Genomic DNA, 16,651 nt, shown 5'->3' with positions numbered 1-16,651 from the left:
TCAGTTCCCCGCTGCGGGCTCGGCCGGCTCCTGGGTCTCCGTCTCCCTCTTGCTGCCCTTCTTGGAGGCGGTGGGCTTCAGGCTCCCGTTCAGGAAGCCCTCGGCGGTGCGGTGCTTGAAGTGCTTCCTGCTGCCCACCAGGGAGGGGTTGTTGACCAGCGTGTAGAGCAGCCGCCAGTGAGCCCTGGCCCTCTTAGCCGCAGACACCTTCTGCTGTTTCTTCTCCTGCTGGACCAGCTGGATCCCTGGGGACAGCCACACACACACACACACACACACACACACACACACACACACACACACACACACACACACACACACACACACACACACACACACACACACACACACACACACACACACACACACACACACACACACACACACACACACACACACACACTTTAAGGACCGGCCCACCGCGACAGAGCGGCCCACCCAGCGCTAGTTATCACTACTGTTATTGGGTCGTTTAGTGGACGCATTTATCCAGAAGGACATCCAGTGAATCCAGACGCATGACGAATCAATCATCAGTCAGTAATGAGCAGGTAGCGGGGGAGGGTGGGCTTCTTTCCCCAAGGTGCCTGCAGCTAGACTGCGGACATTCTGCGGGAATCGAACCCAGCAACTTTGCGCTGGGAGTAAAACTGCACAATGTCAGCTGATCAACGGCGCGCAAACGTAATGGTAGTCATTTTTTGTGCGACCAAATGGTTTTGGCGATAGCCCACGGGCAGCGGCTATAGTGAGACAGTAATAATAGAAAGCAATTGTATCATAATCTTCTGAGCATGGTTGGAGTATATTGAGCCTCACATTAACATGCTGAACACACCCCACCCCCCCCCTCCCCCCGTGGGCTGCATGAATATGAAACAGTCAATTAAAGCGGTTCATCTGTAAAAGCAGCCAGTCTAAAATGACTCTTTATGGTATAATTCCTCCATCCATTGCTACTGATAATGTAACGGTTGTCTCGGTACACACACTCATCCTGGATATACTCACTCATAGCTAATAGCCGTTGAGTTAGGGTTTTGCACAGCCAATAAACAGGATGCATTTTCCTGCTAATTGCAATCAATAATTCACATATATGCTCTGCATCGGTTCTACTCTCTCGCTTCTATGTCTCATGTATGCCACTGGTGGAATACAAAGAAATGCCTTACATTTAAGTGAGCCACACACAGACGCACACACACACACACACACACACACACACACACACACACACACACACACACACACACACACACACACACAGATACATATATCTATATCTATATATATATATATAGACATTTCTCCAGCAAGCATGGCTATGGCTGATTGGTTTACAACAGGTTTGATTGAGGCAGCAGGCACCGGTGCTGTAAATTATTCCTCACCAGGACTCAATTTGCTGTGACAAATTAAATCAGGGCCGCTAAGCTCTCATTGCTGTTGTACGTGAGGCACAACATTATGATTCAATTAGTTTTTAGTGGCCTGCCAGGAGCCGGCGCCTCCATCCTCACTACCCCTGGAGACAGTCACTCCCCTTTGAGCAGCCCTTCGTAGCCCCCCCCACCCGGACATCCGGACACGGCACTAGCTCATGCAAAAGACCTGATCTGGCGCGGACACTCAGCACACTGCTCTCCTCGGACCGACAGCGAGTCCAGACCCATGGCCTTAGGGAGCGTGTCCGGGCTTGGCGGCTCCTTAAGGAGGCCTACAGGTGGGCCGTGGAGATCGTGGGGCTGACCGTGGAACGCTTTGGGCGGGGTCGGATCCCCTGATCCCCTACGAGACTATCCTGCGCCCTACGTGGCACCCTGCATACTCCCATACTGCTATCACTAGCATTTCATATGACATGGAATAAGTAGAAGATAGGGTAGACAATAGAAAAATATCAATGAATAAAACCATAAATAACTCCATTCCATTTAATAGACAGGTGTCGGGGCGTTGTGTGGAGGGGCGTGGGGGGGCGCGCTACGGACCTTCCTCGGCGTCCCTCTCCCTATGGGTGGGGTCGGGGTCCCGGCCGGCGCCCTGGAGCAGCAGGCCGCAGAAGGCCTTCATCACCGGGTGGGACTGGCTCACCTCGATCTTCAGATAATGAGCGTAACAGCGGTAGGCTGAGGGGAGAGACACACACACACACACACGGGGGGGGGGTAGAGCAATAAACACGGTGCTCTGCTGTTGGAGGGGGGGGGGGGGTGCTGAAAAAGGGGGGAGGCAATCTCAAATAATGACCACGCAATCATGGAGGATTTTTTTTGTCCCCAATTCGATTCCTCCCCCCGACTGCTTGGCTCACAGCAGATGTCTGGTGTCCGCGGCGATCGCTTTAATTGTTGTGTGATTATGGCCCTGTGCAGCGTAGCATACAGAGAGCCTACGACCAGCGCTGTGCTTCCATCCTACTGGACTAGACTTTCCTGGCATTCATCTTTGGGATTCTTGAATCATCGACGGAGGATTGTGGATGGCAAGAGCAGGAACTAAAGCATGAGAATGTGAATGATGTACTCATTTCAATTGGTCTGTATTGAAATCGCTTTGTGCCAAGGACAGATGACGTGTACCCCCCGTCAAAGAACGAAACAATTAACGAGGGAAACAAAACTATAATAATGACCTGAATAACTACAGCTCTATACCAATGTCATCACGGCACAGTGGACCCAACGGACCGCCACAGTGGGGGGTGGGGGGGGCCCGCGTGGCCGACCGTGTGTGTGTGTGTGTGTGTGTGTGTGTGAGCAGAGCACGGGGCTCACCCGGGTCGAAGGCCTCCACGCTGCGGTTCAGGAGGCTGATGTCCATGCGGCCCAAGTGCACGATGTTGAAGAGGGCGGTGATGGCCATGCGCCACGCCCCCAGCAGGACGCCCACCAGGACGTTGGCCGGGAACAGCAGGTAGGTCAGCAGGAACAGACCGCCCCTGGGCGACCGGGGAGAAGGAGGAGAAGTGAACCAAAATATCAAAAATAGGGCACGGGGGGGGGGAAGTGCCCTAGGCCTTAGGCGTCCCTCAGCCTCAGAAGCGCGGATGCTCTCGTGACTTACCTGTTGTCGAGGTCTCTGGTTCCCGCTGTCTTCTTGATGAAGCAGCACCTGGCTGAGATGTGTTGGATCAGCACCGCCAGGAGAAGCATCAACCAGAAAGGCCTGATGGACGTGGGAACACGGTGACGGATCAATACAGGGTGCAACGGGCGCCGCTGAAACCCTCGCCAGGCCACAGGCAGAAGCCGTGTGCAGAACGGCGCGTTGATTTGTAAGTGAAGGAATAGTATGTGCCGTTTCAGACAGGAGGACACTGACCACATGCTCCATAGAAGCTGGAAGAGGAGGAGGTTCTCTCCATGCAGGGCCGGTACGATGATGAGGAAGACCGCAACCAACAGGCAGAGGAAGAACACCAGGGTTTGGATGATCATGCCTGAGAGAAAGAAAGAGAGAGAGAGAGAGAGAGAGAGAGAGAGAGAGAGAGAGAGAGAGAGAGAGAGAGAGAGAGAGAGAGGGAGAGGGAGAGAGAGAGTCCAGTCACACATCATAACATATATTACCAATACAGTAGAGTAGCATTCAGTTCTCACCCAGAGAGAGAGAGAGAGAGACAGAGAGAGGGGGGGGGAGATTATACCTTGTCTAGAAACATATTCTGTGTATATAAGAAGGTATATATTATCTTTATAATAAATAATTAATAGTCATTAACAAACTAGGAAGGATGTTTAAGGGGGTTTCAGCAATTATATACACATCGTATGTCATCGTATTCTAAGAAGATACACGGGGCATTACTCTTATTTCATTAAAGATAGATAATAGTAATAGTAGATAATGCTATAAATAATAATAATAGTATAAACAATGTCATGTTGGGACTTTGATTGACACATGACACAAGTTCACATCATCACGGCGCTTCACGCGAGGCCGTGGTACTGGCACGGCTGTTGTTGGGGGGCCGGCCCCCTACCTAGGCAGAGGTGGGCCGCCGTGAAGCTGGTGTAGCCCATCCAGCAGACCAGCGCGGGGCGGGACGGCCTGATGCTCCTCTGGCAGTGGTAGACGTTGTAGACGTCTCCTCGGTACAAGCCCTTCAGGTTGGAGCTGGGGGACAGGGGAGCACCACGGACCAGCCGGTCAGTCTCTCAGCCATTCAAAATCAACAGCCTGCTCCACTGATACGGCCTACGATATTACCCGTGTTATAAACGCGGAAGTGCATTTGAAAATGCATTTGCAAAAATCATTTATGGATTCGGCGCTGGATTGGACTGTTATTTCCCATCTCAGGAGAAAGACCAACAAACTCTGATATCTGCTAACGACTCCAGTATTATGAAAGCGTTTCCGGTTATAACTGAACACAAATCTTCAGCACGTTCAGCAGTGTTTGTGTTATGAACATTGAAAAACGCTGAGGACTAAAGTAACACAAGAAAACAGGCACTCACCGATGCAGGACCATGGACCTCATGAGCATAGCGAGGTTGACCAAGCAGACCAGGGTCAGCGCTGAGACGTAGCACACTGCGGAGACCCAGGGAACAAGGACATTCAGTAGAGCTTCATGGCATCAAAAGCGACCCTGCATAGCAGAGCGTCCCAAGCACTCACCTTACCCACTAAAGGTCCCATGACATGCCACCGGGTGTGGTGTGATTAGCCGTTACAAGCCGTTTGGGAAATCAGCCCCTTATGACATCACAGGTGGGTGTGTCCAACTAGATGTGTGACGGATAGACGAGCAACCTCTGCTACAGTCCACTGGGTAGGCTGGTGGACTGATCTATCCAGCACATGTCTAGGTGGACACGCCCACTTGTGATCTCATAAGGGGCAGATTTCCAAAATGGCTTGTAACGGCTAATCACACACACACACACACACACACACCTGGTTGCCTGTCATGGGACCTTTAAAACTAACAACAGGCAAACACGAAAGGAAGAATCAAAAGGGATATTATATGAGTTTTTCTTTGTTTTAATCTCCAGCCATCACGTGTTGTGTTTAGTGTGTGAAGGTATACCCCTGCAGGACCCCCACACGACCATAGGGATTCTGTTACGATACCAGCTGGAGGACTCCAGTGGGGCCGCGGGGCGGGGGGAGACCTGGGACATTGGCTCACCTTCCACACACCACATGTAGTACACCACGATCCGGACGACCTCCGCGTTGTCCGAGGACAGGTGAATCTTGAAGCCTGCCAGCAGGTATGCGATCTCCTCTGTGACTCCCATGCGGGCGATTTGAAGCGTTGGCACCACGGCCATCACCAGTAGCAGGGCCACCTATTCACAGGAAGGGATTTTCAGGCGGCAACATATTATGACAACATCAGAAGCATTTGCACAATTCTGTTATCGGTGAGATAGCTAAGATTGCTGTTTAAAGGTTATGCTACCCTAGTTGTCATAATAGTAAGGAATGATAAGGAATATGGGAGAAAAACATGTGACTCCTATCCATGTTTATTATTTTACTACGGTTGACATGCATGTTGGTGGTGAAATATTTACCTGGTAAAGGGCAATAAAGGAAACCACACCAGATATAGCCAACTTCATAGGAAAACGGAAAACTGGAACGGAGGACATAGGAAATGATGTGATGTAACTTAAGAAAACATGCAGATGAAATCTGACAGAACAAAAGGTTAAAGACACATCACTGTTGAATATTTACCATCCTCAGGTGTATAAATGTAAGACTTCACAGCCTCCTCCATCCTCCGAAGGAGGCTGGGCTTCTCTGTGCTTGATGCTCTGCAGACACGGGAAGGACATTAGTTCAGGTTTTAAACAGTTTAACGCCTTTATGGAACCAGTGGGATCAAACCTTGGGCTTCTCCCACATCATACACCCTACATAAGTCTACGGCATCCAAATCAACATTATTTGCAACAACCGTCCCCATAGACCTTCAAGTAATTAGCATCTAGCCAAAATGATCTATTAACATTATTTTAACTGATTAAGCAGGTTAATGCGGGTGAGGAGCCTGTCCTAGTTCATTATTTTCACACACACACACACACACACACACACACACACACACACACACACACACACACACACACACACACAGTACCTCCCAATCACAAATGTGTCGAAAGAGCTATTTATTATGTCCATATCTTTATCTCACAATCTATATGTGTGCACCACCAGGGTAGGCAGAGTGTTACAATAACCCTACAGACAGGCGGCCTGTGAAGCTGAACAGTATATAAATCAAATAGGTAAGTTGTGAATATCAACAGAGATTATTGAACGAGTGGGGGCAGATCTGCCACACACACTGCATAATGTTTAAAATATTCCTAATATATCCTAATAATATATTCCTATATTCCTTCCTAACTAAAACCAACAACTCAATATTACAAATATGAATCATTCACTTGACCTTAGACTGATTTCAGTAGAGAGAGATAAAAAAAACTACCAGTATTTCATTTTCGGTAAGATCAATGATGTTTACCGGTCACACACAATAACATACAGTATACTGCCGAATCCAGGTTACAACTGGATAACCATGTAGCATGTTAGCAGTAGAGTAGCATTCAGCTCTCACCCCACACTGGATGGCTTCTTCTTCTGGAGGATTCTCTTTACATAGTCTCTGTAGTAGCTGCTGTCCAGGTCCTAGGGAAGGAGCAGAAATAAGAAAAGGTTTAGTTTGCATGTGATACATTTTGTGATGTCTTTGACAAATAACTAATAACTGTACTTCAGTTTACAAAAAAGTCTGTGCATTGGCATCCTTATTTTCTTCAGATTGCAGCTTCTCCTTATAAAAGCACCTTTCCCATTGAATCAACATGAGAGTGGATTTTAAAGTCGTGGATCATCATTCAATAACAATGTAACCAAGCGGCGCGGGTACTACCGAAGACGACACGATTCATTTGTTTATCAGTGTAAATATGAATCAAAGCTGCCATAAAACGGTAATATACGCTAATTATACTGTCCAGCATCTCTGAACCAATCGCTCGGTGGCAGGACGTTTAAACCCTGTGTCTTTGAGCATTGATGAGTCAGCCTCCACCCACGGGCCTCAGCCTTGCATTGTTTCCCCGCGAGGGCGGAGATTAGCGTGGAATAAGCAACGCATTGTGCCTCCTTGGTGAGAAAACACTGCAACCTTGTCATGATCTGCTCAGGAACATAACGTAAACCAATTACATCAAATCTGCTTACGATGATCAGGTCCAACGCGGGCTGCGGTGGGAGCCCCCCTCTCCCTCCATCCACACGCTGCCACCACCCTAAGCCCCCTGACTGCTAGGCTGCTTACGATTGTCCCTCACATGCACAGAATCACAAGAAACGAGTGTTTCTTCTATAAGTCAGTGCTATTTAAAGTAGGGGCTATTTAGGCAAAAACACAAATTAAGGGGAAAGAGAGACATTCCTATCCGAGCCGGTTGCATAGTCAACGAACGAACAAACGTGTTTCCTTGGGCAACCCATTCATCCTCGGGACGGACTGGGGTCACCTGGACAGACGTACCTCTCCACCATTGTTTTTCTCTGTTCCCTTTAAGCCCTTAAAGAGGAGGAGCGGATACTGGAAGCTGAGGAATGCCAAGCAGCCTATTTGTGGAAGGCTGGCGAAGAGGTTGTAGTACTTGTGGATCTGAAAAGGAGAGCAGAGAATTAGCATCAAGCAGCTATTTTGAGTGTTTTGTTTTGGGTGGGGGGGGGAAGAGGGAATTCACTGTGTTTTTCATTAGCCATTAGGAACATATCTGTCATGATTCATTTCTAATCAAGCACTCATTATTGGCGCTTTTCTATTGCTTCAATGCTGCACCACCACAATTGAACATTAACATATTTCTACTTAATCCTCTAACCGTCTCAATGAGCGCCATGTGGCTGAGAATCTCTATAGTCCTAGATTCCCCACAGGCAGTCAAAGCAGTAAACCATACTACGCAGGGTGTGGTCCGCTGCCTTCAACCGGGGGTGAATGGCCGGCCGGGTGGCCGTGCCATTCAGACACGAGGTGATGACAGCTGACAATGCAGAGCCCGGGAGCATCTTCAATGGAAGGGCACTAAACTGATTAACTGTGGCAAAGCCTCTTCATCAAGAGCAGACACTAAGGCCGATTCATGTGGACGCTCTTGGCCACGCATGCAGAGGCGGTCCGCACAATGTGTAGTTTCTGCGGTTGGCCGGGGCCCTGAGAGGCATCGGGAGCGGAGACACTACTAAAGGCCTAAACCGTCCCAGCCCAAATGCAACCTGACAGCCCCATCCTGATCCATGCAGGACCCTGGCTGTGATCAGGCCCTCTAGTCTAATTAACCAGTGGGTCTTCAGCCTTCCCCCGAAACCTCAGACACACGGCCCAAGAGAGGCTCTCCCTTGTCCATGTTCACGGCTACAACGGAAACCCACTGTACATTCCTGTCCTCACCTGGGGCGTCACGGGGCAGTCGATTTTCTGCCACACCAGGACGCTAAAGTGTGTCCATGACAACAGGCTACCGAGCACATAGCCCACTTTGTTATGTAAGGTCCCACATGCCAGGAGCGGGTAGCACAGCGCGGGGTAGTACAGCAGGGCCAGGATCATCCAGTTCTCTGTGAGCACACAGGGCGAGGGACAAAACATCAAAAGACTGCCAGGAGAGGATCCGATATCAAACGGGAGAGCCGCCCGGCCCAGCGCTGAGGTTTGTGTCGTCCGCAAAAACCAGACTTAGGTTTGTTATTCGAAGCATAGGTTGCCACAAAATGGTGACTTGTGTGGGATTGTCAAAACGCCAAGGAATTTGCTCGAACGCTAGCATTCTAGTGATTTGGGATTAAGTGGAATCACAGCAGACTGACTTCTTTAAACCTTATGTAATCGCACCACGTTATTGCATAAGTTTGTTATGTACATAGCGTTATGAACATGATCTAGTCCATTGTCCTATGAATCAAAGCTTTGTTTTTGGATGAATGCCAGCTTTTTCAAAGGGGAAAGAAGTTCACATTCATGCAATACATTTTGAAGAAAAGTGTCAGATATGCCAGACTATCAACTTCTCGGACACGAGGGAATTTGAAGACGGATCGGAACTTCAAGCTGCCGTTGGAAATTATGGGGACAAATAACAACCGCTAATAAAAAGTACAAAGCTCCCAGTGATGCATATTCAGGAAGAGAATAAAATAGGTCAAATATAAAGAAGGACCCTGTGAAGCCGGCAGGTGAGTGAGAGGAACATTAACTGAGTCCTCGCTGAAACAAAAGCGGCGGTGGCGCGGGACTCGCGAGGCGACCAGCTTACGTTTGTTCTCTGGGTCTGTGACGAAGGGCAGGGGGCTCGGGGAGACGGCCAGTCCGCACAGTTTACAGAAGAGCACTCCGAACACCGCCACGCCCAGGCCCTTGTGCTGGGTGTGGTCCAGGAAGTTGACCGGACTGTGGGTACAAGCAGCGGGCGTTCAGGTATTTAGAGCTGGGGTGTGAGCAGCTGGGGTCCAGAGCGTTATTGAACCGCACTGAAGAGCAATCATCTGTTGACTTATACTCAGACATTTAGGAGATCCTTCGCTCAGCCCCAGAGGAAGGAGGTGGAACGCACCTGAGCAGACCTGGCAGTCCTCTCTGTCCGTCAGCCAGCTTCGTTCGCCTCGCCAGGATGGCCAGGATCAGCATGACGACAAGCTACGACACACACACACACGCACGCACGCACGCACGCACACACACACACACACACACACACACACACACACACACACACACACACACACACACACACACACACAAAAGCATGCATACATACACCCACATATGCATATATGCGCATATGCGCAAACACATATGCATACACACACACACGCACGCACAAACAAACACACACAAACACACAAACACACCAGTGAAACACAAGAAGATGAACATCTGACCTGAGACCAGCCCCCCCCCCCCCCCGTCCTCCCCGGGGTTCAGACCTCCATTGGTGTGACCCCCGTGCTCATTAGGACGCTCCAGGGGTCAAATGTGAGGGATGCTTAATCATTCAGGGGGGGAGGACTATTGAAAGGGAGTTCAATGACCTGTCATGACCTCAGGACTTTGAGGAAACAAGGCCCTAGACGGCTGTCTCCGCTGGCCCCGCCACGTCGGGGCCAGTGAGGGCTGCCCAGAGGAGTCCAGAGATAGATACGACCACAACGTGTTACACCTGCAAAGGCCACCGCTATACTATATACCCAACATATAAGGCCTCCACAGAGGAGGGTGTGGCGTGGATGTCACGGTGCGTTGGAGTCCCATGGGGTGTCATGTTATATATGTTCTGTTATATATATATGTTATATACTCACAGACACAGCAGTGATGCAAATGTGGTAGAGTCTGTCATCAGCCGTGGGGTCACATGGTGAGATTATTCTTGAAATGAGAAGGAACAGAAACAGTTATAATCTGTAGGAACTTTAAAACTCTGAAACGTGGGGCGGGGGCGGCCCAGCGCTCGGCTAAACCCCTCACACCTCGGCGTCAGGAGACCGTTTGCGGCTCTTGAAATCGCATGCCAGAGATTTGCATGTAAACGGATTGGAGTCGCCAGCGCGTCACGGGCAGAACAACACAAACACCTGAGCTCTATTTCACGTTCACCTGAGGACCGGAGGACGCCGGCGGGGACGGGAGACGAACATAACTCTGATAGCGTGTTCATTCAGACGACGCCATCAGATACCGGGTGACTTCACAGCCAGTTCTGGTTGGGCCGGTTTGGGCCTTTGACAATAACGGGTCACACACTCAGTGGAAATAAGTGACAGTGTTTTCATGACTGGTCGGCTGTCTCTTCCCTGTCGTTGTGACTGTGGATCGTTTGTGTATCTTACTCAAAGGTTTGCCAGTGTACACGGCGCAAGCAAAGCAGACTGTTGTGAGATTTAAGGCTCTGTCGGAACTCACATTTGTATAATCTGTGAGCTGAAAGCACAAAGCTTTCAGGGCCTGAACGCCCCGCGTCTGAGCAAGGAACAGCGGGGCGTTTGGTTGTTTGGAGTGGGAGCCAAATAGTATCACGCTCACACACTAAGCACATTTAGTGAGAAGAAATGTTCCTTTGATGTTCCCTTTTTAGTAGGTAGTCACCAAACAAACGATTGCCTATAAATTAACATGAGCATAAACACATGAATTCCAATCGCTCCTTTGTTGGTTCAGCCCCCATTTTTAAATCCCCATGAAAAGCCCTACCTTGTGGTCTGTCTCTCTGGTCAACAGTGCTTTCTATAATAAGGAATTAAAATATGAAGTATTGATGAGCAGGAACTATGGAATGGAAGCCCTGAAACATGTTATTCGGTCGACATGGCTCGCAGGTCTGGTTTTAACCTCAGGACCAGCTGTGTTCCCCATTAATGGTGACTTTCCCTGACTAAGCAACACTTTCCATTGTATCTTCTCAGTAATGCCTTGATTTGATGAGTTTTGCGGTAAAATATTAACACTTAATGACATGAACACAAGCCCTATATGACCCAAAGTGACCCAGACTGATCACTGTGACCGGGAGAACTTTGGCCGTTTTGCTGCTCATTCTCAATGGGTTACCTGCAGAACACATGGTCCAGAAACACCTCTCCATCGGAAGAGATGGAGGAGCACCTCAGAGGACAGCTCAACAGTGCTACTGCACGTTTTATACAGGTTTCATAAAGACAGGTCAAGTCAAGCTAAATTGGTTTGCTATAAACACATTTCCGGAGGTGATTTGTAAGGACGCTTTATTGCATCTTGCATCGTGAGAATTGCAAAGGGACCACCACCATACCAAACTATTCTTGAACTTTGTTCACATGGATGTTTTACTTGGGATTCGCCCGAATGACCGCAAGCACTCCAGCTATTCCAGCTGATACGTGCTCAGGTTGAATGAGACACTAAAGCATGTTCATTCAACAGATAGGCTCCATGTGCCAGAGGCATCTAATATCTCTGTACAAACGTGTGTGGTTCAATAAGAGCTTAAGAGATTAACACATCAAACATACAATCACAGACAAAGCATCAATGAATGAATGTGAATGTTTAAACTGTAAAAAAGGGAAGTTCTTACAAAGGTTAAACAAAGTTGAAAGTCTACATCAAAGAGAGAGATGGGAGTGCTCAACACATCATGGATTGAACACACTTTACACACATTTAACACTTTAAATACTTACTCAAGCTGTACCCTGGGCGGGACGGGCTCCAGCTCCGGGTACTCGTAGTCGAGCAGAGCATCCTCATCCATAGCGCCGCTGACCGTCTGAGACAGATCCAGAGTCCTGGAGGTTCACCGGCTGTATGGAGCTGGACTGATAGGATAGCCCGAGTGTGGAAGGAGACCGGCAGACCAAAAAGAGAAAGTTTCTCCCAAGTTAGGCAGTGCTGTGGCAATCTCAATGCTGTCCCCGTCTCCCTGTTTGGTTCCCCTCTCTTTCACTCCCTCTCTCTCTCTCTCTCTCTTTCTCTCTCTCTCTCTCTCTCTCTCCCCCCCGCCCTCTCTGTCTGGTAACTCTTCCACTGAGTCTGTGTTCAGGTGACCAGGTCTTACTGTGGAGCTGAGAGTGACGTGACAGGTCCTGGCTGCAGGGTGCCAGCCACCCCCCCAACTTCCCCCGTCACACCCCCACACACACACCCACACCCCCACAACCACTCACACACACACACACACACACTTCAGATGAGGATTACCATGGTGGAAAACTGGGAAATGGTTGAGAGGAAGAGTGTGTGTAAGGAGAAGGTGGGGCGGGGGGGGGGGGAGATTACTATGTCACGGACAGCCAATCTGCAAGGCCACAGGCAGCTCTGTTTTGGTTTCTTTCTACCTCAAACTGATTACCTACCCTCCGATTAAGGGGCTGAGACCTTTATGAAGCACAGGCTAGCATGGGCAGCGGGGCCGGCGGACATTGGGCGGCCCTTCCCGCACGGCTCGCCGCGTCACTAAGAGGGAAGTTCTCCATCTTTTCCTTTTAGTCATCGTCTTCAGTTTCTTCATTCAGAATAGGTTGCCAAATCCCCCCCTATCAAATGCATCCAACATGGCCACCTGGAAACCCACAGCAGATGTACTTTCTCCCTGTCGCCGTGTAACGCTACCCCCTCATCCTGATAAAGAGTTCAGCCTGCAGTACTTTTGTCTGCTCAAGACAAAACGGCGACAAGATGCAGACTTGAATAGGAAAATAAATATGGCTCCATTTCTTATAATGTGCCAGTTATGAATAGCTGAGTGTGAATGAAGAGTGTGTCCTGGGTCATATGACTATTGAAAAGAAATAGGAAAGATGAAATCTGATGTTGGGTGTCACCAAATACGTGACATTTATTGAACAGCCACTCAGTACGGGCACGAGTCAATTACTAAAATGGAGTACTTAGTCTATGCTCGAAGAAACATACGAGACCTTAGGGAGAGCTGTAAAATGTCCATAGAATATTGTTTCTGCAAGGTGTAGGCATGTGATAAAACGCCTTCACCACAGCGGCCTTCTGGCTGTGGGCTCAGAACAGAAGGATCTAATCTGGCCAGGGATTAGTTCTGCATCCAGGTTCAGCGTGCCGAGACTAAGGCTGTGTTGCAATCCAGCCTGCATGTCAGAATACACTCATTATGCTGGGATTACGGTCAAGGGTTGTTAAAAGAACAACAAAAAGCCACGCTAAAACTCCTGAGAAAACAGAGCATCCACGGAATAATAATAAGCCAACAAATCATGTCGACCGACACAAAAAAAGCGGCCAGGGAAATAAAGGGGTCACTGGACAAAGAATGCTTTGAAGAGTTATAATTGCATCAGTGGGACGGCGGTATGATTATAACGGACAGTTTGTTGCTGATTTAGCAGTGGGTGTTGTTAACCTACAAAAAAAACAGGGTCCTAACAAGCCTGTTGACAGGAAACGTTGAGATTTGTTAACGTTATTCATTATTTATTATTTTAATGGAGGCTAAGATTGAAATGCAGTGCGTTGGAGTTATGTCAATTGTCGAATGATAATTAAAACACGCAGCCTAACCCATCACCGTTTTGTGGAATAAGCCGACCAACACACACACTGCTTCACACAGGTCCATTTGGTCAAGATTGATGCTCTTCCTAATGACTTTCATATCCGCCATCATCATTCAGTCCGTGGGGAGCCTGTACCTCCGCGCTGGAGACTCTAATTGTGTTCACCCCGCACAGATTCAATTGATTAAAATAACCCAGTCCACATTCGTCTTCTGCACGACACATTTGGCCATTTATCCTGTCAATGTTCACAAACATGCTCATTTAGTTTTTTATACTTTCGTCGAGAATTTTTTCGTAGAGACATTTTTCGTAGAGAAGCAATCAGCCTACACGGAAAGATTATTCTCAGGCTGCTGACAAAATGCCAATCATTACGCATGTTCACTCCTGATTGGGTCGCAGGATGGCGGGAACTCTCTCTGCCTTAACAAGTCTGCGACATCAATTGAGAATCTCATCGGGTGCAGGACAGGTGGGTGTCGATTACTCCGGTGTAACATAAATGTATTCATATATTCTTCTCTCCATAGCATATTGCGACAATTTCGTTAAAACCGCTCAGCACAGTAAAAGCAATGTGTGTGCCTAGTGGTGGCTGGAACCCAGAGTTTAAAGTCAGTCTATGTTCTGAGCCTAACCAGTCCCTTGATAAGCTGGGCCTCCTCCCGGTCACAGAGGCCCCAGCAGCACCACGCGGTACGCAGCACATCACCTCAGGAGCACATCGGTGAATATCGGCGGTTATGTGGTTTTCACGGAGCCCCCCTGTAAGATAGCTTAACAGGTCTCTATGGGTGACCTTTCCAAATATAGCATGTACTGAAAACGTAGGCTGCGTTTTGTAATGAGCTTACCTACTGCCGAACGTTGCTCAGGGTTGCATTAGCCTGGTGTAGAAATGAACTGGAATACTTTTGGAGTTGGGTTGCCAACTTGTGTAATTTGTGATAGGCCTGCAAGGAAAACACTGGGGAGCCACACTGCAGTGTTTTAAACAGAGCTCAACACCTTCTGCAACACGTTGAGAGGACTTTGACCTCATTGTATCTACACAAGGTTGAACATCATAAACATTTAGAGGGCTTGGCCAAACAAAGAAAATCTATAAAAACAAAAAGCAATGGTCTCTGACAACATGACTATCTCCCTATTAACTATTATCATGTTATCATAAGTGTATTTTATTGTAGGCTAGTGTATGCCATATATATCATCAGCTCTGTTGTATTTATCTCAAGGTTTGTTCCATAACCTCCTGGTTATTGGTGACACATGCATCATGGTTCTGTGGTAGAACCTGGTTAAAGTAGGCTACTCTACACCGAGGCACCTGAACATATATCGGATATATTTCCGTTCATATTATGCTTTGGTCTAGATTGAGCAACTCTTTAAAATGAAGGATTTAAGACAGCTAAACCAAAACATATTTCTTAAATGTGTTGAATCCACTCCCAAGTGTCTGAATGTCTCATCATGAGGCTTCTTTTCAGATGCAATACAATGTTGCAGTCGTTGTTTTTTTGTAATTTTAGTAATTTAGTTATAAAATAAAACAAATATTTAAGCTCTTTTTAAAGTTGCAATCTGTAACATTTCTACTTGCTCATAGTTTAAAATGACCCGGGCATACCTGTAGTCAATGCTCATTGATAGTGATTTCAATAATGTTATCAATGAAATCACATCCTGTTACTGATTTGTTCTACAAATAACAAATGCTGGCCAGCCCGTATCTCCTTCTTTGTATAAAATCATATTACTATTAACCCCTGACGCCAGCCAGCCAATCGTGCTATGCTAGTTCAGTTCAGACAATTGCACAGCCAGTAAGATTAGACAGAACAACGTGATTGAGTTTTTGAATTCTGGAAGTCTCCTGCCTACAAACAGGGAGGGGCTCAATCTTACACATTGTGACTTTTAATTTCAAATTATATTTATTAAAAAAAAATCCTTTCTCATGACGAATGATGAAACCAATCTGTTGAATCTGTCAAAAATATTTACACAATCTAATCTAAAATTAGGGATAAATTGGTATTGATGTGTTCATGTTCAAAACTGCATCCGTTCAGTTTAAGTGAAAGAATGGCTTCTCTTGGCTGACACCTGTAATTAAGAAACCTGATCTACGTAAGTTACATCTGTTTTTTTTAGCTCATTGTAGTCTTCTTGAGATCTCACCTTTTCTAATATGCCTCTATACCTTATATAACAAAATATATGGACAATAAGACAAATGTGTGCTTTTGCGGTGTAAAAATATACTGAAAAGACTCGATGACGATGGGATCTTATAACCCACACAGCATCTGACCACGAAACGCTGGTAGTAGCAGCCAGTGGCCTCAAATACACGTCTCAGCACACAAGGCGGGTAGAATCGAGGAATGTCTTTACTTGAAGCGTCAGTACACAGATTATCAGGGCAGTGATCAGGGAGGCAGAGGTGTCCATAAACGTCAGGCTGGAGCAGAATTGAGACGTAGGGAAACAAGATCTATTATCATCAGGAGAACCCAAGAGGAGAACCGCTGGAGCGCTGGACCCAGCGGTACAGATGAGGAGCAGCACGAGG

At 47.7% G+C, this 16,651-nt stretch overlaps 1 protein-coding gene across 1 annotated transcript; it reads right to left on the bottom strand.

Annotated features, from left to right (window-relative positions):
- On the bottom strand, positions 1-12,293 carry stra6 (signaling receptor and transporter of retinol STRA6; the record flags this gene model as incomplete). Its single annotated transcript, XM_084477822.1, has 17 exons — positions 1-245; positions 1,995-2,132; positions 2,781-2,944; positions 3,070-3,171; positions 3,328-3,445; positions 3,989-4,122; positions 4,470-4,545; positions 5,150-5,312; positions 5,541-5,602; positions 5,707-5,786; positions 6,602-6,672; positions 7,544-7,669; positions 8,459-8,625; positions 9,321-9,454; positions 9,618-9,700; positions 10,366-10,432; positions 12,223-12,293. 17 exons carry the CDS (start codon positions 12,291-12,293, stop codon positions 1-3), a joined length of 2,001 nt encoding a protein of 666 aa, XP_084333948.1.
- Positions 12,294-16,651: the final 4,358 nt, after the last annotated feature.

This window comes from Micromesistius poutassou, assembly GCF_964030765.1.
Source record: "Micromesistius poutassou genome assembly, chromosome: 13".
In the NCBI taxonomy this organism is placed as follows: Eukaryota; Metazoa; Chordata; class Actinopteri; order Gadiformes; family Gadidae; genus Micromesistius; species Micromesistius poutassou.
Note: the sequence above shows the minus strand (reverse complement) of the source record. Positions and strands in the feature narration are given on the sequence as shown.